At 41.9% G+C, this 22,774-nt stretch overlaps 1 protein-coding gene across 3 annotated transcripts in view; it reads left to right on the top strand.

Moving 5' to 3' along the window:
* The window catches only part of LOC101156973 (forkhead box protein J3), a 76,305-nt gene that overhangs the window by 3,410 nt on the left and 50,121 nt on the right, over positions 1-22,774 (top strand). For all 3 annotated transcript variants that reach the window (XM_023956503.1, XM_023956507.1, XM_023956504.1), the window contains 2 exons: positions 10,761-10,875; positions 11,085-11,561. In XM_023956503.1, coding sequence (XP_023812271.1) covers positions 11,196-11,561 — 366 coding nt within the window. In that variant the 5' untranslated portion in view covers positions 10,761-10,875; positions 11,085-11,195. The remainder of the gene's footprint in view (positions 1-10,760; positions 10,876-11,084; positions 11,562-22,774) is intronic.

The raw sequence follows: 22,774 nt of genomic DNA, 5'->3' as shown, positions 1-22,774 counted from the left end.
CAAAAGTAATTTCCAGAAATACAAAAGAAATGTTGAAAACAAAGCACAATAAGAAAGCAGAAAAGATACGATGGGACATCGCTGATTGGAGGATGACATTTTTAGTTTTTTAAGATGTTTGAAATGCCTGCAAACTAATAAAAGTTTTGTGATAAGTATGTAGCATGTCTGGAATGGCTTCATGCCAAATAACCTTGGATTGAAAATATTCCGTCCTTTACCGCTTTGTCATTGTGTTTTATTTTTTAACATTTCTGGAAATTACTTTTGTTTTCACAAATGTTTTTTTTCTTTATTTTTTACGGGAACCGTTGTAGGTACCATGACCATTCCGCCTGCAATAACCGTTCAGGGTCCTTTCGACTGAGGATAACGTCACACTATGGTAGCCCCACTTGGACAAACTACTTATTGTGGAGATCTGCTCGGGTTCTACATATTTTTATTTCACGTTTCCTTTTGTAACCTAAAGTTCTTTTCCCTCATAAGTTATGTCTGACATTATTCTTTGTGTTTATAGAGATTTAGTCACAACCCACTTTGTAAAAAGATCTGTGGCTGTTAGAATGAACCTGCTGCTCCACACAAGTGAACTATGGAAGCATTTCTGTAGCATAATCAAAAATAAAAGTCAAAACCAGAAATGCTTTTTCATTTTCAAAATGAAGCTGCATTTTTTTACTCAAAATTAAAATGAAAAAGCAATCTGCCAAAATGCTTTTTCATTTTGTTTTTTCAACACCGCTTATTCTGTCACTTAATTAAAATGATAAAGAAAATGAAGAAGAAAATGGTATTTGACATTCCGTTTTCAAAAAGTTCTCTGGTAAATGTGTAGCAAAATTCATTTAGAAATGTCTAATTTGACAATTAAAATGGATTAACAGAAATGCTTTTTCATTTTCAGAATGTAGCTGCATCAAATGCCTCAAAATTAAAATGAAAAATCAATACTTCAAAACGCTTTTTTCTTCTCTACTTAATACCGCTGATACTGTGTCATAATTAAAATGAAAATGCAAAGAGGGGATTGCATTTACGTTTTCACATCCACCCTGCGAATAGTGTCGCATATCTCAATTCGACTTAGCATTTCCAGAGGGGATGCGGGGCGATGACATCAGTGCTAGCTCCGTGTGTGCGGCTGCTAAAATGCACAGACATGCTAGGATCAGCTTTGTGCTAGCGGCAGGGGAGATAGCTTTGTGACGCTAGTGCTCCCCTGATGATTGTACACAGCTTCTCAGGACTACGTAGCAGCATTTCCGCCTTATGCGTTCCGGAGTTTGGGACCACAGCCTCCTTCGGAAGACCCGCTGCCGCACGCATCGAAGCTTCTCCCTCGGACTTGGTCTTTGAGCTAAATCCGGCCCACTAGCCCAGTGGAAGCTTGTCTGAGGAAGGTTGGAAGCGCAGGAGGAGAAAATGGTGCTCAAAGAAAAAGATGGTTGAGAAACTCTCAACCGTCATGAATTTGTGTTTCCAGTGGTGTCCAGAACAAAATAAAGGCTGATGTTATTCCCAAATATTTACATCCAAGTTGCTCCTTGCTGGATTGGCCTCCTGCAGTTCTGTTCCTCCATGGTTAATGTTTTTAGCACGCATTAGCCTAATGCTAACGCTTCTTTTGGGTCTTTGATGCCAAAAAAAAAGCACTGACCGTACAGATTTAAAACATTATGAATGAGCAAACCATTAATAATAATCATAATAGCAATAACAGCACAGAAGATGGTCTCCTGCAGCGTGGCGCTGATTTTGCTATTCGATGACAGCTGGAGCCCCATCAACAGCTCCAGCAGGTTTCGCAATTCTAAACGTTTGCTGGTTGCACCAACACGCATCTTTTGGAGCAACACAGCCACGGATCTGTCCTTTTATTACTGTATTACTATCTTGGATGTAAATATGTGGGAATTACATCAGCCTTTATTTTGTCTGGACACCACTGGAAACACAAATTCATATGGTTTAGTTTCTCAGGTCTGCGTAGCAGCACTTCCGCCTTTGGCTACTGGCTGCTGGTCCTAAGATAAAGCTAGTCGTCCGGGGGAAAGTTTCGACGGACCGTGGTGCGTCCAAAAGATGGCGCAGTAGGCAGAAATGCTGCTACGTAGTCCTGAGAAACTGCGTACAATCACCAGGAGACCACAACCAACACAAAGCCCTCTCTGCCGCTAACACAAGCCTGGCCGCACTGCTCCTAGTGTCTGTGTCTTTTAGCAGCCAGACACACGGAGATAACACTGACGTCATCGCCCCGCCTAACCTCTGGAAATGCTAAGTGGAATTGACTTATGCGACACTATTCGCAGGGTGGATGTGAAAACGCAAATGCAATCCCCTTTTTGCATTTTCATTTTAATTATGACACAGAATAAGCGGTTTTAAAGTAGAAAAGGAAAAAGCATTTTGAAGTATTGATTTTTCATTTTAATTTTGAGTCATTTGATGCAGCTTCATTTTGAAAATAAAAAAGCATTTCTGGTTTTGACTTTTATTTTTAATTATGCTACACAATCGCTTCCATAGTGAACCGTGTCCAGGTCAGTGGCCACGCAGGTGGTCCGTTTGGCTGCAATGCACTTAATAATAATAATCACAATGAAAGCATGTTTAGAAAATAATCTCGCTCCATGTCGGAGCACTGTTTGTTTACAATGGACCGCACAATATCTTCTTCTATGTTAGTGGAGTAATCTGTCAAGACCAATCGCTATCTGACACGTCATCGGACCAACCTGCAGCCAATCACATAATGTGACGTCAGCACTACTCGAAGGACCCCGAACGGTTATTGCAGGCCGAATGGTTATGGTACCTACACCGGAAAAGGAATGATGGGACATCGCTGATCGGTTGATAACGCTTGTCCATCGTTTCAGCCGAAAGTTGTTTAACTTAAAGCGATACAGGATATGTTTTCTACTAATCATAAAACCTTTATTAGTATTGGGACATTGAAGACGAATTAGAAGAAACTCAAACCTCATCATCCAGTCAGCGTACCTTTTTCGGTGTCTGTGTTTAATTTTTTAACACTTAAGTTTTATTTCTGAAAATTACTTTTATATTCTGAAATGTTTTGTTCTAATTTCGTTTCACTTTTAAAAAAAAATTTGTTTTCTAAAATGTAATATTTTTTTAATTATTTGTTTATCTTTTTTACTTGTGAAATGTCTTTGTGTCAAGTGATTTGTTGGTGTGATTTGCACTTCAGGGGTGTATTCCAGAAAGCAAGATTAAGCTACCCTGACTTTAAGCCTGAACTCTGGCTGAAATCCGCCTGAACTTGCTTACTCTGGGCATGTCGGTTCCAAAAGACCGGATATGAGTTAGCGTAATTACGCTTGACTTGGTAACCTTGGGTTAATGCGCCTGCACATCAAGTACATAAAGGCATTCTCAATGGATCGCCGATATCCAGAGTCACCATGGCAACGCGTGGAGAACAAAAAAGAGCGCTATACTTCAGTGAGACGGAGTCTGTGATTTTAATGATGGCGTATGAAGATTATGTGCCCATCAAGAAAGGAAAATGGCTGCATCAGAAAAGAGTTTCTGCTTGGAGAAAAATAACGGACAGAGTAAATGCACGAGTTTCTGTTCTTATTTCCAATTACATTGTGATGAATATATATACAACTTATAAAACTTAAATGAATTGATTCAATTGGTAACAAGTAATTGAGTTAAATTTATTAAACCTAATTTCTAATGTCTATCCAACTCAATAATTGATTATACAATTCAAATGTACATATTTATCTAACTAAATGGAATATTACTCCAATTGCGGTAATTGTTTTTCCATATTAATTTATTTATTGTACTTCTTGAACTCTCACTTGTCTATGTTGGAGGCTGCAGATTTTCTCATTTTTATAAAATTAAAATAAATGATACAGTGTAGATTTATAATATATATCATACATTTAATTATCATGACTGAGTGTAACTTCAGTTCTTATACCACACTGTTGCACTAGTGGTGCTAAATAAACTCATCATCCTCTCCCTCCCTCTCACTCATGGTGCAGAAAGAATTAAACATAACAGGGTAAAATAACTCTGAAAAACACAGTAAAACAGCTACAACTAAACATATTTGGACAAAAACCTACACTTCTACCCAAATCCGTCCAGACTGGCAAAGGGAATCGTATCCCACAATTCCTTTCGCTGCTGATCTAACAGCAGCACCAAAGTTACACCTACTTAATTGAATTAGTTTGAATGAAAGTAAAATAACTGTCTGATTACGATGTGTTATTTTTAATATTTATCTTAACTGAAGCAAATAATTAAGTTAGATTAATGTAAAATAGTTTATCTCTACAACATCCATACACGGTGGAAAAAGTATTATCTGAGCTTCTTCATCCACTAAATCATCTTCAAATGGACACAGCCTGCTGCTTCACCTCTATGAAAACAAACTAACCTTCAACTAAACCTGCACCAGACCAGGTTATGTTCAGAGCAGGAGTTGCCATGGGCACCAAGCATACCCTGAAACATACCTCTGTTTTTGGAACCGGAAGCGGAGGTTATATGCTATCTTAGCCTAAAACTTACCGTGGTAACTCGCATAACCTGCTTTTTGGAATACCCCCCAGGGCCACCGTATGCTGGCTAGAAGCAAGCTGATAAAAGTACTCTGACATTGTAAAGTCTCATGTCACTCATATTCTCATTTTTAAAAAACAATGTTTGCCTTACCACTCTTTTTAGTCAGGAGGGTTACTTGTGTATTTCACTTTGATTATAGCGCAGGTCATTGATGCCTGCCCAGGTCCTCCAGGGAGAAAAGAAAAAGTATCAGGCGATAATTGCTAAGCCGGACTCCATTTAAGGATTTGCAAACAGCGACTATGAGGGCGCCTGATTTGCCACGGTATCTTATAATTGAACCTTTTCAGGGTTATGTTTTGATCAAGCAAGAAGCAATTAGGATGTTCAATACTGCTTTCTGAACCTTTTCCTCCTGCCTTTGAATGGCCCACACTTCTCCACATGTCAGCGCTGAGTGTGCCCACAGAGTTTCTGTTGACCCATTAGCCCAACACTTGGCGAAACAGTACTTCCCAGAAGCCCCCTCTCTCTGCTCTGCTCACTCCGGGTGGGTATTTTGTCACGACTTCATTTCCCTCTGAAAATATTTTGATGCCTCTTTTTTTCTCCTTTGGCTCTCAACCCCCCCACTCCGCTCACCCATCCCCCATCGTTCCATTCAAAGTTCTTTATTAAAATGCAGAACTGTAAAGCCTCTCTCCGTCTAAAAGCCTGCTAGCAGCGGGGGACTGTTAGCTGTTAGTGATGCATACAACTGAGTGCATCACAGCTACAAAGTCTAATGGGTGAATGTATTCAGTCGCACACACATCCTCATCTCTTTAAGGGACAATATTCCCCGGTCGTGAAAGCACCCACCACAGTGCACAGATTGGTGTATTTAAATGTCGTGGAAGAGGTGAAGCATTTCAGCCTCACAGACGTCCAATCTTAAGTACCAACTGATATCTCACATCTGGCAGCACACAAGAGAAAACTCGCAGTTCTCCTTAAATTAAGTTAAAAAATTTGAAATGGTTTTAAAAAATGTTTTGTTTCATGATAAAAAGAGCTGTTCATGAGAACATTTCTTTGAAAAATCATTTAGCTATTTAATCAGACGGATTGTCTCTACTTAAAATTTCTATGTCCTACCTAAGTGAACCAAGGTGCAAACATTTTTGATGAATTCACGCAGCGGAAATGATCAGGATCCATCAGGAACGGAAAGTTCCTGTGGGTTTTTACTAAGCATTTACAGAAACTCATTACTTTTATGATTGCTCAGTCATTGCATCAGTTTATTCTCCTCATAAGTGTCATTTCATCTGCAGAAGACTTTTTAAGAAAGCTTTGAGGTTATTCTTACCTTCACCCCAAACACTGTTTACCCTGCAGGATACACAGACTAAACACATGTACAGAGGAGGGATCGCTGTCTTCCAATACGAATTGGATCAGATTAAAGATCAGTTCAAACTTTAAAGATTAATCTTTCAAAGCAAACATTTTATATTAAATCAAGCATTTCCTGTAGTTTTTCCAACTGTTTATTCTTAGAAAAATTTGGGTTTAATGTTAGCTATGCATAAATCCATCCATCCATCCATCCATCCGTTTTCTTAACCCAATATATCCCTTTCGGGGTCACGGGGTTGCTGGAGCCTGTCCTGGCTACTATTGGGTGAATGCGCGGTACACCTGGACAGGTCGTGAGTCTGTCGCAAGACATAAACGGCAGCAATTCTTTCATTTTTTTTAAAGATGCCCTCCAATAAAAATTGTGATTTTGGTGTTTATAACCCGTTGTTGTGGCATTTTTCTGATGATGTAGGACATGTATGAAGAAGAATACGACAAAAAATTACATTTGTGTATTTCTTTATTCAAATTGTTTGATAAAGAGCATATTTGCTGCATAGAAAATATGCTGGGTGGGCCACAAGTTCCCTGCTCAGCTCCATTCTGATGCATCAACTTCCAGACAAACAGATCCATGTACGTCTTTGTTTTCCTCATCTGAGTCGGCATCTGGCTCAAAACTGTACGTCTGGATAGCTCTGATATTGCTCGCCATTTTTGCTGCATCTGTAATGTTAGGCTGGAGGTGTGCGGTTCTCCAAGCTAGCAGGAGGCCATGTAGACAGAGAGCTCTCGGCTCTCTGCACCAATGATCCCGCCCACAACTCATCTAACATCAAAGGATTGGTCAACAATGTAAAGGGGTCCACCTGATAGGTCAAATGCATAAAGGGATGTATTTGATTTATTGGATACTTCAAGCTGCCATAAGATTGTTTTTAACACATTTAAGGTAACCATTTATCACAATTTTTGCCGACTTTTGCGGTGTGCGTATATTGCACAGCTTAATATCGTGATAACGATAAATCTGCAATTTATTGTGCGTAGTTTGTAATTATTCCTGCATTTATTTATTCAGCGTGACAAAAGACATTTTTACCTATAGAACCTTTTAGACTTTGACCCCCCACCCCCCCATGTAATAGATGTAAACAGGATACAGAAGAATACAAGATTAGCATCAACAAAAAAATACACACATTAGGAAGGTACACATTTTTACACCTATGAGGCAAGCTGATCTCTTATCCCGTCAATTTCATCAATCAACATGGAAAGGTCTACCAACAAACTCGGCTATTTGTTTTTTAGATTTGTTAACAGGTTAGCTTAAAAAAGCCAATGAGTAATACTCTGAAGGGGATGTTGGCACTCACTGGATTTCTAAATGGATTTAGTCAGACCAACAAATGGATCCCCAACTGTGCTGGGACAAGGACATCGGCACAGTTTGATCCCTTTCAAAACAGCTCATCCTATAAGAAGTTATCTACATGCATGTCAGTGTGGATGACAGATAAAACACACACGCATGCACGAGTTATGGTCCCATGGCTGATTAAATGTAAATTGGACTCTAACTGGGGGCATTTGTCAATGACCTTCTCAGTTTTTTGTGCTACAGAAAGATGGATGTGCCTCTCAAAATAATATTTTGATTGGTAGAAAAGGGTCTCAACGGTTCAGATTTATGATTCTTCTGGACGTTCAGACATTTTCTTTTCCAAAATCCATCTTTAGATTATTTAGAGAGCAAACGTAAAATGTTCTCATGGATAATAAAGTCCAACTTTGATCATCTTTTGATCAACTGCAGAAGTGTGATCCGGTGGTCTTTTTTTTAATTATGATTATGCACTTTTTTTTAGCTGAAATAAAAAAAAAAGTATTTTGTTTTGTATGACGTAGTGTCTGCTGATCAGCAGGAGTTCATTTGAAATTCACCTGTCATTTGTGGGTGGGACTGTTGCTGTGGAATAACTGCACCTCCCATTCCCAGCAACCAGATCTACTCCTGATTCACAACAATTTGAGTAAAGAAATACTCAGAAATGCAATTTTGAGCTTAATTTTCTCCATGTCCTCCATAATCAGACAATGCCTCAAGAACATGTTAAAAACACTATTTTCAGCAGAGTGGGTCTTTAAGACATCTAAAAAATGTAGTCTAAAATATTGACTCCTTTCGTTTGGCTAAACTCTAATAATAAATAGTGTCAGTCACATGATATTTGACAGATTGTCCCCCTCGTCAGCTTGCAGCATCTAATTGTATTTGCTCAATCAGCTTCTCAAACCGGCTAAAGTCTTTTCTTTCATTTAATTGAATCTCGTAACTAATGTTTTCTGCGAGCATTGCAGGATCTAAACCTCAGACGCCTAAAACTCTTCAAGCAGCTCTCCACTGCAGATTAGTACTCAGCCTGTTGAAAACATTGCAGCAAAATATGGTCTCCTAATGGCTATGCCAGTGCTTAAACACATGCTAACACACATCTCTGTACAAGTTTCTTTTAGCAAATATATGTTTATGATTATCTCTCATCTCTGGTTCAGTTAATTCACTTTGTGAGTAAAATGTGCACATCATTCAGTAAGCTGCAGCCTATAGCAGCTTTTCTTTTGACATGAAATTTGGGTTTGCATGTTTTTAGAGGTAGTCTAAAAAAACAAAACAAAACAAAAATACAGGTGGATAGCTGAAACTGAGGGTTTGATATAGTTTAGCACTGCAGCAGGACGACTTGACTGAGTCAACTGGGTAATTTATCTGCATAAATCCGCACAGCGGGATCCCTTTCCCCAGCAGCCAAGTCATGTCCTCTCCCTCTTCTTTCCTTCTTTATTCTTTTCTCTGTTATTACTCATCATCCCAACACTTCACCAGGCTTGCAGCGCAAAGCTTCATTGCGCGCCGGTGCAGCCAGCCCACGCTCCCCAAACCTTACAACAACAGCCACAGCAGTGCAGCAGGTTGGGGCTTGTGGCAGTCTGACTTTCAGTCTGAGCCTCCTCTTAATGAGGGCAAAAAGAGAGCTTGTTTTTTGGTGTATCCGTTTTAATGTTGTCCTGCGTGTTGCCACACCCATTACCACCTACCCACCACATTAAAAAAACGGTGCTCCAATTTAGATGGCTTCCTAGGAGTGGGAAAAGGATTTTGGCGGTTTCTCCCACAGTGGCCTCAAGGAGGATATATATTTGGGGGGGTCTTGTACTGGAAGCCTCATTGAGCCTTTCTATTTCTCCTCCTCACATTGACTCAGTTGTTTGGCTTCAATATTTTTGGTTTTCCTTGTAATTGAAGGAAAGGTTTGCTATGACGCTTGCATCTATTCATGTTTGCTTTGGGGCTCCCTCGTGGGTACGGGTGAAGGAATTTCAGTTTATCAACTCGTTGAAGTTCTCTTACCTTGATGGCATGAATGAAGACTGAGTATAAATAGGATGAGCTGTTGAAGGACACAACACTTGGTTCGTTTTTTACTTTTTAACCTTACCATTCATATTTTCCTTTCTTTTTTTCTACTTGCCATAATAATATGTCCGTCTTTCTTCAAACATAGAGATGTAGTTTTGTTTGGGCCAAGCGCGGTTTGAAAGCAATGTTTTTTTTGATGAGTAAGAGTCGCTTGACATTCTAAGTTCAGAAGTGACGAAGCTTCAAATGTTCTGATACTGACTAAAGTACATAACAGCTGGTGAGTAATTTCTCTTCAGTGTCCAAAAATAGGCCTTAAACTTTTACCAAATAATATTTCATTGGGATTCTACTGAATTGGACTTTGTAAGCTCAGCTCTAAAAATAGATCTTGTGATTAAACTCTAATCATATTTTGAGCTATTTTCAAAACATTCCCAGTGGTCTTTTAATATCGATGATGCAATTTTGAGCTAAAATAAGAAAACCTGTGTTGTTTTCTAGAACATAGTTTCTGCAGAGCACCAGCAGTTCTTCACAAATTCGCCTCAGAAAAAAAAAGAAATTAACCTCTGAGTTGTGGTAGTAAGAGCACCCCCTTCTCATTATCCATATGTTTACATGCTGTTTTGCTAGCTTAGAGCCCCTTACAAACAAACCTAGAATTACCAATATTGTCCAGTGATACAGTTTAGAGCCGGAGACCAGTTAGAAGAGGAAAATACAGACGTTTGTGGTCTGTGTGTCTGTCTACAAGTGGATGCATTAGAATGGCGCAGGGTGGGGAGCTTGTGGCTTGCCATCGTAGCTTCTACATCACACCTTCAAGCTTTTTCCAATGGAATTTTCTCGTCTGCTCCTGATTTACAATGATTTGAAAAAAGGAGGTACTCAAAAATTGATTTTTGGGTCTAATTCTTCTAATATATATCCTCCATAATGAGAAAAATGCCACAAAAACATGTTGAAAACATCAAAAGCACAATTTTCATTGGAATGATTCTTTAAAGAGTTTTAAATTTTTTTCCCTTCGTTTGTCTGGATGAGGACCAGAGCGTCTGAGACGAGGAGGGGGGGCTGTCGAGGAAGTGAGAGATGTCTTCTCAGAAAGCCGAAGTGAGTGTGGAGTGGTCAGCGCCGGATCTCAGACAGGGAGAGACACGGGACAATGCAGCTCCTCTCGAGGGTTGGAATTCCTCTCGAGCTGCCCCCCCCCATTTGGCAGACACTTGTGAAAACAATTCTCCAGCTTTCAGTCACTCTGCAGATCCAAATGCTATTTCCACATTGAAGAGAATGAGACATTGAGAAAACCTGGGTACACATACAGGAAAAACAAAAAACAGACCAGTTCTAATCTGCTTGGAAAAAGCCGGATAAACCGTGTGATAAAAGAGATGTTTTGTTTTGTGTGTTGCAGCAGCAGACGTGGCAGCGGCTCAATGAAGAGCCTGTGAAGATGCACAAGGGGACGACCCCAACTTTTGCTTCCCCAGATGCTTTGGCTCAAAGAAAGATGGAAAGAAATGGGAAGAGTAAGGCACACTCATACCTTGAACTTGCACTATCTTGCTACTTTGTGTGCTACTAATGGAAAAATCCATGTCACTTTTTAGTATAGATTAAAAAAAAAGTAATTTAAAAGAATTAACTTTTAAAGAAAACATAGACTGTATCTGGAAAATGATGTCTGCTTTTGTCTTTCAGCCGATAGCATAGTAATCACGCCTTCTACTCTTCCTAGGCTTGAGCCCAGTCTGCTGTACAAAAAGCACACAGCCCGTCCTGTGAGCTTCAGAGTGCAACGTTGCTGAGCAGCCTATCATCCCTTTAGAGCCCTTAACCGACGAGCACTATGACTTCTGAGCTGGAGAGCAGCCTCACTTCGATGGACTGGCTTCCTCAGCTAAGCATGAGGGCAGCCATCCAGAAGGTGGATTTGAGAAACCACCATGGGCATCACCAGGGGCACCACCACCACCATCACGCACACCACCACGGGCACGGGCCTAGCAAAAAAATGGTACACTTAGACCCAGGAACAACACTGGACCAAGAGGAAGCCGCACAGCACAGAGATGGCAAACCGCCCTACAGTTACGCCAGCCTCATCACCTTCGCCATCAATGGCTCGCCTCGCAAACGAATGACGCTTAGTGAGATCTATCAGTGGATCTGTGACAACTTCCCGTACTACAGAGAAGCGGGCAGTGGCTGGAAGGTAAGTGATTTTATTTATTTATTTATTTATTTTTCCTTTATAGAGTTGAGAAGTAATTTTTAGATATACTATGTTGTTTGGAGCTACAGGTTTGAGTATTTAAATAATAAACTGCACAATTAAGTAATGATGTGGCAGTAGAGTCACTAGAATGGGCAGACGGCTGGTTCCAAATGCAGCAAGTTTATTAGCTTAGTTAAAAGTCCACAAAGCTAAATCAGGATCAGTCAGGCCGGAGTCAATAACAGGCATGAGATCATCAGTGAAGGGACTGGGGTAGTCAGGATCCAGGCGAGATTCGGGGCAGGCAACAGGCAAACGGAATCAGAGACAAAACAGGATGAGGAAATCAAAAGATCAGGTCTTAATATAACGCTCAGTAATGCAAGCAGAGTGGCACAAACAATACTTTGCACTGAGTGAGGCTCAGTACAGTAATTAATTGTACTTTGAGTGATTGCAAAGGAGTCAGGTGTGTGGCATCCAGAAACTGTGCGCTGGGATTGCTGGGAGATGAAGTGCACTTAGAACTCAGGAGACTGTTCCTACTGGTGACCAGAGGGGGAGACAGAGCTCTGACTTCTGACGAGCAGGGAGTTAACATTTCATCACTTAGACTATTTTCTAAGAAAGAAAAATGAAATCAAACAACCATAAGCACAACACAAAAAGTATGTGCATCTGTAGGGTGGGGTTGTGGAATAACATGGAGTAGAGTATTAAAATGAGTACAAATGTTGTACAAATAAATTGGAAAAAGGAAAAGTCTGATGGGACAATGTTCGGGCAATCTTGACTATGTGATTTTGTTTTGGTGGCCTCATGTTTAAAAACAATTTTTTAAAATGTATTTTGTGTCGATTGAACGATTATAATATGTTTAATATTTATATAAGTGTATGCATAAAAACAAAGTAAGATTGGCGGTAGAGATTAAGATTGTTTCTCTACTCACTCCTTTTTTGAGCATTTTATCACTTGTGTTTATCACATTTATTTAACTATTTTATTTTTTGTTTGAAAATAACTACTGTAATTTCCGGACTATAAGCTGCTACTTTTTTCCTGCGCTTACAGCCCTGCGGCTTATTCAGTGACGCGGCTAGTTTATGGATTTAATTGGCGGCCGCCATGTACGTACTTTTGGACTCAGTGCATGGTTTCTAATTCTCTATCTAACTCCAAGCAACATGTCATTTATTTTTCACCACACCTCTAAGCAGCCAAACAGCATGGACTTGAGTTCAGGTCTTAGACACTTCAGTCATGGTTCAACAAAAAGAAACACGCATGCCCGGCCGCATCCCAGAATCCTTTGGTGCCATTAGACCCAACGTGCACGTGATCGCCACTACATTATGATGCAGCTTTCAAGTTAAAAGCAATCGTTAAAGGCAGCGTGAAAAAATCTACCATCACCAACGGGTTTGGAAAAGCCGGTCAGCTGCTGACGGAAAAGCTGCAATCTGCAGCTGGGCTGCACGTAAATATGTGGGAATAACATCAGCCTTTATTTTGTCGGGACACGACTGGAAAAACAAATTGACGTGGTCGTTTTAACTGTTTCTAAGGATTGAGCGGAATTTTGCTTTGAAAAGCTCACAGCCTCCGTGTGAGCTGGAGACATGTTCTGCTGCTGCTCGTTCACATAGAGCTGCGGGGCCGATGGCAGTCTGATGGCTCCCACACGTAACAACTCATCCGCCCCTCATACACAAAACGTACAGTATTAAGCCCGATTGCTCTGCACAGACACGATTTGCTCCGTCCACCGGCGCAATGGGGACGAAGCGCTACTCCCTGGAGCCGCCCTGGCCAGGGGTGTCAGAGAAGATAGGAAGGGGAGACAAGGAGCGCGCGGGGTGAGCGCGGAGGCGTCGAGCCATTCTGCAGGCTGCAGCCAGGGCTTACTCGAGGCGTCCGCGGAGCAACAGTGTTTGTTGTGGAAGGAAACTTCTTTTTTTTTTTTTTTTTTTTTTTTTCAACTTGTCCTGTCCAACAGCTAGGCAGACAGATGAGAGCTGAGGGCCTCTTGGGTTGGACATATTTTACTTTAACAAGAGGGGTTATTAATCTTCAGACAAACCAAAGGTATGTCTGAATAAACCCCTTTTGTAATTGAGGCCAAACTTTATTAATTTCAAACATGTCTGAAAATCTTTGGTGTTGGACCGGACGGAAAAGGAAAGAGGGGAAGAAGAAAGAGGGACGTTAGAGAGAGGGGGGGTAGGGGGTGATAATAGGAGGGGAAAGGGGATAAGACCATGAAGCAGCATAAAGCAACAAGTTTACTGGTTGTTAATCATTATGGTAAGGTTCAAATGTAAAAAAAAAACAAAAAAAAAAAAGGGCGGAGCCTGTCCACACACACACTCAAATGTTATAAACACACTTGTTAGTTGCAAAAATGTCCACCTGTCGACATGTACACAAAACAGATAGTGTTCACACGCATACTTATGCCTTAAAACCAACTAGTGTGAAATATTTCAGTCATTCAGTCTGTTGAGCTGACACCTGTGCTCAGGTGAGTGTTTATGTTCTTCTAAAATGGATGGTGGAACGTGAAAAGAAGGAGGGAGAGTGCCCAGCCATCCCCACCCCAAGACCCCCACCGCACCAGCAGCGGCAGCCGGATTCCCCCCAACACCACACGGGAACCGGCAGGGAACAACCGCCGCCCGGGCGACCAAGCCCGCCACCCAGGCCAGTGCCAGCAGGGCCGCCGCAAGGCCCCCAGAGCCAGAGAGCAGGGAGGCACGGAGGGAAAGAGAGCGCCGCCCCAGCCCAACCAGGAGAGCAGCCCCCCCGCCGCGCCGGGAGAACCCAACGCAGGGCCCCACCGGAGAAGGACGCCCACAGCCCCAGACGAGCACCCCACCACCACCCAGGAGTTCTGGGCATCCCCCCGCCCCAACCCCAGGTACGGGCCAGGACCCCCCAAGGGAGACCCACTCCGCACTCCAGGCAGCCATCCGCCCGGCCAACGGTTGGTCCAGGGAGGAGCGAGGCAGGGGCCCGCCGCCCCCGCCCAGGAGGGGGGAACCCCGGGGAAAAAAGAGGGCCCACAAGGGGTGTTGTAAATATGGCCCGACCAGGCTCGGCCACAGTTGGAAATTTGGCGGGGCCCAGCACTCAGGAGCAAGGACCAGAACCCACCCCCCAGGGACACGAACACCCCCGGCTCAGATGTAATGTGAACCCCCCCACCGCGCGGAGAGAGCACCGCCGGGCCCAGGAAGCCAGCACCCCGGGGACACAGCCGCCGTTGCAAAGGGGCCCGTACCCCCCACCAGGGAAGAGGCAGGGGACAGATGGTCCTAGGTCCCACCTTCCTTGCAAAATGTGTGTGCGTGTATGTGTGTTTGAGAGAGTGTGTGTGTGCATGTGTGTGTGTTTATGTTGGGATGTATATATTGAGGGGGGAGGGGTGTGTGTACTAAGGGGGGTGCGGTTAAAATTGGCGGGTAGGGCACTAAGGGGACGTCTCCTGATTACTCACAGTGACGTCCCCTCACCCTCCCCACCAAGGGGCCCTAAATGTCTAAGGTGCGGTTAAAATTGGCGGGTAGGGTGCTAGGAGGACATCCGCTGCTTGCTGGCAGTGATGTCCAAGCACCCCCCCTACCAAGGGCCCTACATGTCTAAGGTGCAAATAAAACCGAAAGAGGGGGGGCCCACTCCATACGGCAACCACAGGAGGGGTGACGGAGGGGCACGGAGGGGTGGAAGGAAACTTCTGACGCACGTGCCGCGCGGAGGCGCGCGTGCTTTTCAGTCGCCGCTGCTTTATTTTACTGGTGTGTTTTTTTAACCAGCCCTGTTACTCCCATAATGCTGCCGCGACACAAGCGGAAGGAGAGCTGTTCTTCCGTTCGCCCCTCCATCCACTGCTGCTCCTTGCTCATTCTTAAACACGTACAACAGTATGGCGAGCCGGGTTAGACCCGCCTTTAGCCCCTAAGACTCATGGGAATTGGGGGATCGCGGATGTAAATTTCCTCATCATAACTGAGGGATGTAATGTTGATTATATGGTTATTTTTTGTAATTTTATGTATGATACCTAGATTGTCAATAAGTAAAAAAAAAAAACCTAAAAAAAATAAAATAAAAAAACCCATAACTGAGGAACTTGTGAACAGAATAGAGGTCCATGGTGTTTGGCAGATGTGGGTGTATTCAAAAACATGAGTCTGAGGCAAGGCTGTCTCCTCCCACAGTGTGTTAATGAAATGCACTCAGTTTGGGAGTCTAAACGTGATTTGTCAGGCTGACCATGTTGCGTAATGCATGCGGCTTGTACACAGACGCGGCTTGTGTATGTACAAAAGAAGTTAAATACATGAAAATGGGTAGGTGCGGCTTATAATCGGGTGCGCTCTATAGTCCGGAAATTACGGTAGAAATCCATCAATCAATGATTCAAGCAGGTGAGAGCGGTGCAAAAGCTCTATGTGACCGGAAGTGTCACCAGCAACACCTAAATAACACAGACTCTTTGACATTCTGTAATTTTTTGACTCTTTACTCAATCAACGTAATTCAGCTGATTTTGGCGCAGAAAATAACAGCTTGCTGATAAGCGACACATTACTAATATCTTAATCATGCTCTACTTAGTTAATAACGCTTTATATTAATCAAATGTGGCTTGTGTCTTTGTTTGTTTGTTTGTATGTTGTTTAATCAGTGCATTTGTTTTTTTTATGAGTCTGATAAATCTGTGTGATTTTATTTTATTTTTTTCTTGTATAGTCTACAATTAATGCCTGAAATAATGCTTGAAATAAACCAATAAATCAATTCACAGTGTTGCGTAACAGAGCAAAAGCATTTTTCTCTGCCACAGAGTCAGCGGATTTACATCGCTTAAGTTTTAGGTTTTACAACTGTAAGGTGTTGCATAAGGCTGCTTTTCTCTGCTTCGGAATCTGCTGGGTTTAGATTAATTGCATAAACAATTGAAGAGTTATAGTTGTCAAAATAATGTCAACCCTAGCAATAAAGCTCAGGTGTTAAAAGGTTAAACACCTCTTAGTGTGGAAAGCCTTTGGTTCCTGGAATCAAGTAAATCCCCCAAATTCATCCGGACGCTTGTTAGACCAAAGTTTGTTTGCCCTCTCAAAGCAAACACACTGTGATTCCGTGATGGAAGGTACAAACTGGGGAAGTGAAGCTTAGAAGAGTGCAATTAACCGTATTGCTGCAGCTCCAAAAAGATTATTCTAGGATTTGGATTCAAATGAGCAAATACTTTTAGTCATTAATACCACAATGTAATGAATACCCCCAAAAGCTACCAGTTACAATTGTAATCAGGCTGCACTGTGCCATGGTCCTGCCACTACCAGTCGCTCTGCAACACAAAGGCACTGTGTGCAGAGGTAGAGCGGTCAACCACTGATCGGAGGCTCACAAACTTGTTTCCCTACTTTTCTGCCCATGTGTTGAAGTGTCCTTGTGCAAGACATTAAACCCTGGTGGTTAAGGTTTGTACCATGTAAGGCAACGGAGCAGCCGTTTATCAATTAATTTAGGAGATTAAGAAGTTCTATTTGGATTTTTTTCCCTTTAAAGTCCCACTTAGACCATGTTTTGATCATTGTAAAAGCGTTCCCAGTGGTCTTCTAATTATAATTATGCCCTCTTTAGGAAAAAATAAAAAAACTTGTGTTGTTTGCTCTGACATAGTTTTTTGCAGAGCAGCAGTTCATCAGAAATTTGCCTCCAAGTTATGTGTGGGACTATTGGCACGGAGTAAGTTTGACTTCCCGTCATCCAGTCCCTCAGTCCCTTGAGCCAGATGTCAGCTCAGACGAGGAAAACAAGTGTCAACAAGTGGATGCATCAGAATGGAGCGGAGCAAGAAGCTTGTGGCCTTCTGGTTGTAGCTTCTACGTCACAACTACAGGCTTTTTCCCACTGCATTTGGAAGTATTCAGAAATGCAATTTAAGCTTAATTTTCTATATGTATATATCCTCCATCATGAGAGAAACGCAAGAACATGTCAAAAACAGTGGGACTTAAATACGCTAAAATAAATAAATAGATAAAAAGGAGTAGACTTAGTTAAACTGGCTTTAAAATTCAAAATTTCAAGTAAGCCATGAGTTGCTATAAGTAGGCTGCAGAGCCAAATATCACACAACTGCTTTGCTTTCTTGGTGTCTAATTATAGGTTAAGATGAAAGTTTTCCTGTGAGATTCGTGGCTGTTGCAGGATTCCAGAAGTTACTCAGGCAGCTGGAAATGTTAAAATGGACTTTCAGCTGAACTTCATAGGTCCCACTACAGCGACGGTGCAATACTTAAACTGAATTTAGTTAAACTGGGGCTTAATACTGCAATGACACAGTTTATTATTGTGTAATAAATGTAAAACAGTCTGGAGTAAGGACACATTGAGAAAATGGCCACCAACAACCACGCGCCAATTCTTTACAGAAACTGAACGTGTGCCAGTCAACCTTATGTTGATGTCTCTGAATGTTGGAAGGCGGTTTGATTATTCTGAGAAAAAACCCACAGATGTAAAAACATTTAAACTCCAACTGGGATGTGAGCGGAGACTTTCCTGCTTTGAGGCAACAGTGTGAAACACCACACCACTATGCAGCCACAACTGATAAAAAAAAACCTATTCTTTATTTAGATATTTATTTATTGAATGATTAAGATTTAACAATCACAGCCTGCATTAGGTAAGAGATGCTAAGTCGACCTGAATCAGTGAGCAGATTTGATACAGTGAACCTGGAATGATTGACAGCTGCATTTTGTCTCATTCAGAAGACATTATTAAATTCCTATGCAAATGTAGCTATGCAAATCCTCACTAATACAAGCAGAAAGGTGGCTGTGTTATTGGAAACAAATGAATAGATCCCTGCATTTGTGTCTGGGGGATTCTCTGGCTTATTAGTGAGGAGGAGGATGGATATAGTCCTTCCTCTGATGCTCCGAAAAGGCTGTCTACAAACCATCAACCAATTCATCTCTCCGAGAGCAGGAACATTTTTCCGCTTCTCTCATTATTTCTCTTTCCTTTCACTTTCTGTCTTCATCTCCCAAGCACTTGCACTCCATCGAAACTTCTTTCCTCTCCGTCACTCTTTCTGTCACTCATTCCTGCCCTCTCTTATTTTTTCCTTTCAGAGTCTTTGTTCTTCATCTGTAATCTTCAACACACTGCTTCCTAAACACAGATGCATGCCAGAAGCAGAGACAAAAAGGTTATGATATGAGCCAGGTTGTGTTGGCAGAGTTCCTTAGCTGAATGTAGGATTCAAACAATTAGTTTTGTGTTGGCAGAGAGGGAATAAGGGTTACTGAGACCATTCTGGCTTTTTCTCTCTGCAGGTCATGACTGCATTCTCCTGAGTGTTATATTGCAGTGCTAGGATGTTTTAGTAACCCATAATTATACTGCAAGAAGCATTGATTTGTGTGTATGGTTGCATTCTAGTCAGACCATTAAGGCTCTTCGCTGATGGCACTTTGGTTTTCTTTTCACATGTCCATTTGTCCGTGTTGCTATTGCGAAAGCGGTTCTGCCAAATAAAGAGCACTGAGTTAGGATGCTTTTCACTAAAGGCAACCCATAAATATGTTGAACAGCAATCTTAAATGATTCTGATAGGGTCTCTTCGAAGATTGGTAGTAATGAAAGGTGCACGTGGGACCACAGCTATAAATACATGTTTTTCATAACTTTAAATAACTTTTGCATTATCTGATACACACTGCAACCAAAGACTGTTTAGGTTTTTGGTTGTTTTTTTAATTTGTTTTTTTTTACTTTTCTTTTTTGTGTGCAATATGTTTTCATTCAGATTTTTTTGTGATTTAACCAAAAACAGGATTTTTCTGGGTTGACCCATCATTATTATGGTTGCAGTCGATAGAATCTAGAATTTGAGTTTTGAGTCTCAGTTTGGAAAGACAGCTTCTACGTTAACTCGGAGATCGGAGATGTCACTGGAAACGGCTGAATAATAAACCCTCTTTTGACATGCTTCAACTATTCAACCGTTTACGCGATCAATGGGAATCAGCTGATTCTGATTGGGAGAAAAGCGGCTTTTAATATCTGCTGTGCATCGATAAATATTGGTGCAAAACCGCTTTTCATAAGCTTTTCAATTGGTTGATTTACGTAGATTGTGTAAGCACTTCACTACTGTAATGTGTTGCGTATCAGTCCAATGCGGCTTTCCCTTCTTCAGAATCCGCTGGAATTGCGTTCATGGCATAAACACTTAAAATGTTACAGTAGTCAAAAATACACACCCTGGAGCTAAAGCTCATTTTACAGCTGCTTTTACACTGGGGCTAAAGCTCCATCTATTTCACAATAGATCAAAAGATAATTGAGTCTGGGCATCTTTGCTTAGACTGCTGTCCCCGGACCCGGTCCCGGATAAGCGGAGGAAGATGGATGGACTCCAAACTACACTTTACCATAGAAACAAAAATCAAGAAAGCCAGTTAATCAAATGACGTGTACTAAAAGTCTTTGAAAGTTACCTTCAAGACCCAACTTGACACACCAGAACATGTTTGTAACCAGTCACAACAGAAAAGTTACATAAGTTTGGTGTGCTCCATTCCAGGTGATTGCTGTCAGCTGTATACAGTACAATACAGACACAGAGACGATCTTGCGAACATTGTTGGCTGACACTGACATAAACATTACAAGTGCTCACCAAAATCTGTTTCCCGAGTTATCTGATCTTAAGTTTTTAGAAAACACATCATATGATGTTTCAATGCTTTCACTTTCTTTCACATTCTACCATAAGTGCACGCACACATACACAGAAGCTCATAGACCCACAGAGAGATCCCCGCTCAGGTAAGCAGTGTACGTGTGCAGTCTGCAGATTACTCTTATGGAGCCCAGCAGGAGATGAGATGGGAGGAGGCGGGAAGTAGGGGTGGGGGGTGGGGTGCTGTCAGAAAGCAGAGGAGAGTTTTACTACCCAGCACACGCACTCCGTCTGCTCTGTATGATAATGTGACAGTGCAGGAACGGTGGAGTTGAAACCAGGACAACGCAGTCATATAAACCACACAAAAACCAGAACCGGCTTCACTTTGCAGGAGCAGAATCCGGATGGCTGGTACATCCAGACACGGTGTCTCACATTTAAATGCGTTCAGAAAAGAATAGGGCTATCTGTAATCATGCACTTTTGCTTGGTTGTGTTTTTTTGTGTGCGACTTGTGCAGAAAGAAATCATATTGTTTGCGAAAGAAAGCTTTTTTTCTTTTAGGAGGTAATGATGAGGAGCTTCCTTCATAACTGGCACTGATCTATAACAAGAAAAAAGCTGAAATTAGGAGCACATGAATGCACAAGTGATTTTGTTTATGGAGCTTGTCGAAGCTTTTAAAACTATCTGGTGTGATGAGCCTGCATGCTATTTTCATCTGTTTTTTCCATGGAAATAAAATGGAGGGGAGTTACTATTGGAATGCAAACAGAAAGCATCATGCATTTTTCCTGTATATTTTTATTCTTTTTTAGCATCGGTGAAATATTCTTCTCTACCCTGTACCATGTCTGGAAGTTTGTTCTTCTGTGTCTGAAAGAACACCACCTGTTTTCTTGAGCCCACTGTAGCCCTAGTACACCAGTTTTATGTTCCTCTTCACCCAAGGCCACAAGCCCCACTCTACACGAGTTACGACCAGGAAGCACAAGCAGTTTTTGACCAATTTTGTTCATTTTTTTAAATAGTTTTTAAACCCTAAAATCAAACGTGCTTGGGTTAATATATGTAAGATAGTTTATCATCTGGCATTCATAAGGGAAAAAGAGTCTGATGGTGAATACAATGCACTCAGCTTAAGCCATAGTCATATCGGCCCCTACGAGCAGGGACGGGCTGGGCTGCCTGCGGGTGAAAAATGGGCAAACCTGTACAGGTCAAAATATTAAGGTTGTAGACGGCTCGGTGAGCTCATGGAGTGAAAATGTTCAGCTGCAGCTGTTATGTCAAAAGGTTTAAAAACTGTTTGATTTGTGTTCGTTGTGGTTTCAAGACGTTTAACAAGGATGACTCATTGTGCGCTGAGACGCTGTCACTTTAACCCAATGCATCATGGGAGATGTATTGCAAACAGCCGCCGAATGCAGAGAGACTCGCGTCTCTGAGGTTCATTGTTTTGTTCTCTTGCTCCACGGTCTGATACCGGATTCTCTGGAAAGCTGCACCGCTAAAGATGAGCTTTAGCTGGTATTTTTGTTGGAACTGAGCGACTTTATGAGCAGAATCAGAACAAGGAAGTGAAGACTTTAGCCACTTCAGTCGGTCAGACTGATGACTTGTGATTGAGCCTCCAAGAATGATTGGTGGAGACAGTTAAAGGGGAGGGACTTTTCATAAAACAGAACTGAAGCTACGGCTAAATCGCGGTACTGTCATTCTTAACAAAGTGTCTTTAATAGAATCAAATAAAAACAAATAAAAATGTCTTATGATCTTTCATTTTCCTAACTACTCTGTGTTTTATCAGGGCCTGTTTGGATGAACAAAGAGCTGATATCCTGGAGACGGTAAATGTTTTTAGATCAGTCAATGAGGGCAATTTCCCACGGTACACTGGTTGAAAAACACTGTTTTACAGGGTTTCCGGTTGGAGCACAGACTGCAGAAGGGTGGAATAAAATGTCACGTCCATGCGGGTCTTGATGGTCTCGCCAGATATAAATAAAAAAACAGGGGTCTCTGATATTGTTCAGTGGGCCGGACCAAACATGGATCCAGCCCGCGGGCCGTAGTTTGCACACCCCTGGTCTATATGGCAGTAGGATTTTTCATGACGTTGCTGTGCTGGTTATTTTCTGATGGGTTCAATTAGTGGTGACTGGAGGAGGAGATGTTTTAGCCTGCTGTCACCAAATTAGCTTTAAATTTACCCACTTTGGCTTTGCCTTCGAACAGGAACAGTTTGACAACCCAAAACTATTCAGCTATAGAAGAGATTGAGGGAAACCATAAATTTCACGTTTTTTTTTCTTTCACATATGGTGAAAGTTTAGCTAATCTGAGTTGGGAGCCTCCGGTTGGGAGCCTTGCTGGGGGGGGGGGGGGGGGGGGGACAGCTGTTTGACCACCGGGGGACAGTCTACCAGCTGTCCCCAACTTACCCCCTTCCTCATATAACCTCATAATAGGGTGAGGGGGTGGGGGGCTTAGC

This window comes from Oryzias latipes, chromosome 7 (genome assembly GCF_002234675.1).
Source record: "Oryzias latipes chromosome 7, ASM223467v1".
In the NCBI taxonomy this organism is placed as follows: Eukaryota; Metazoa; Chordata; class Actinopteri; order Beloniformes; family Adrianichthyidae; genus Oryzias; species Oryzias latipes.
This window is presented reverse-complemented; position numbering and strand designations above follow the sequence as displayed.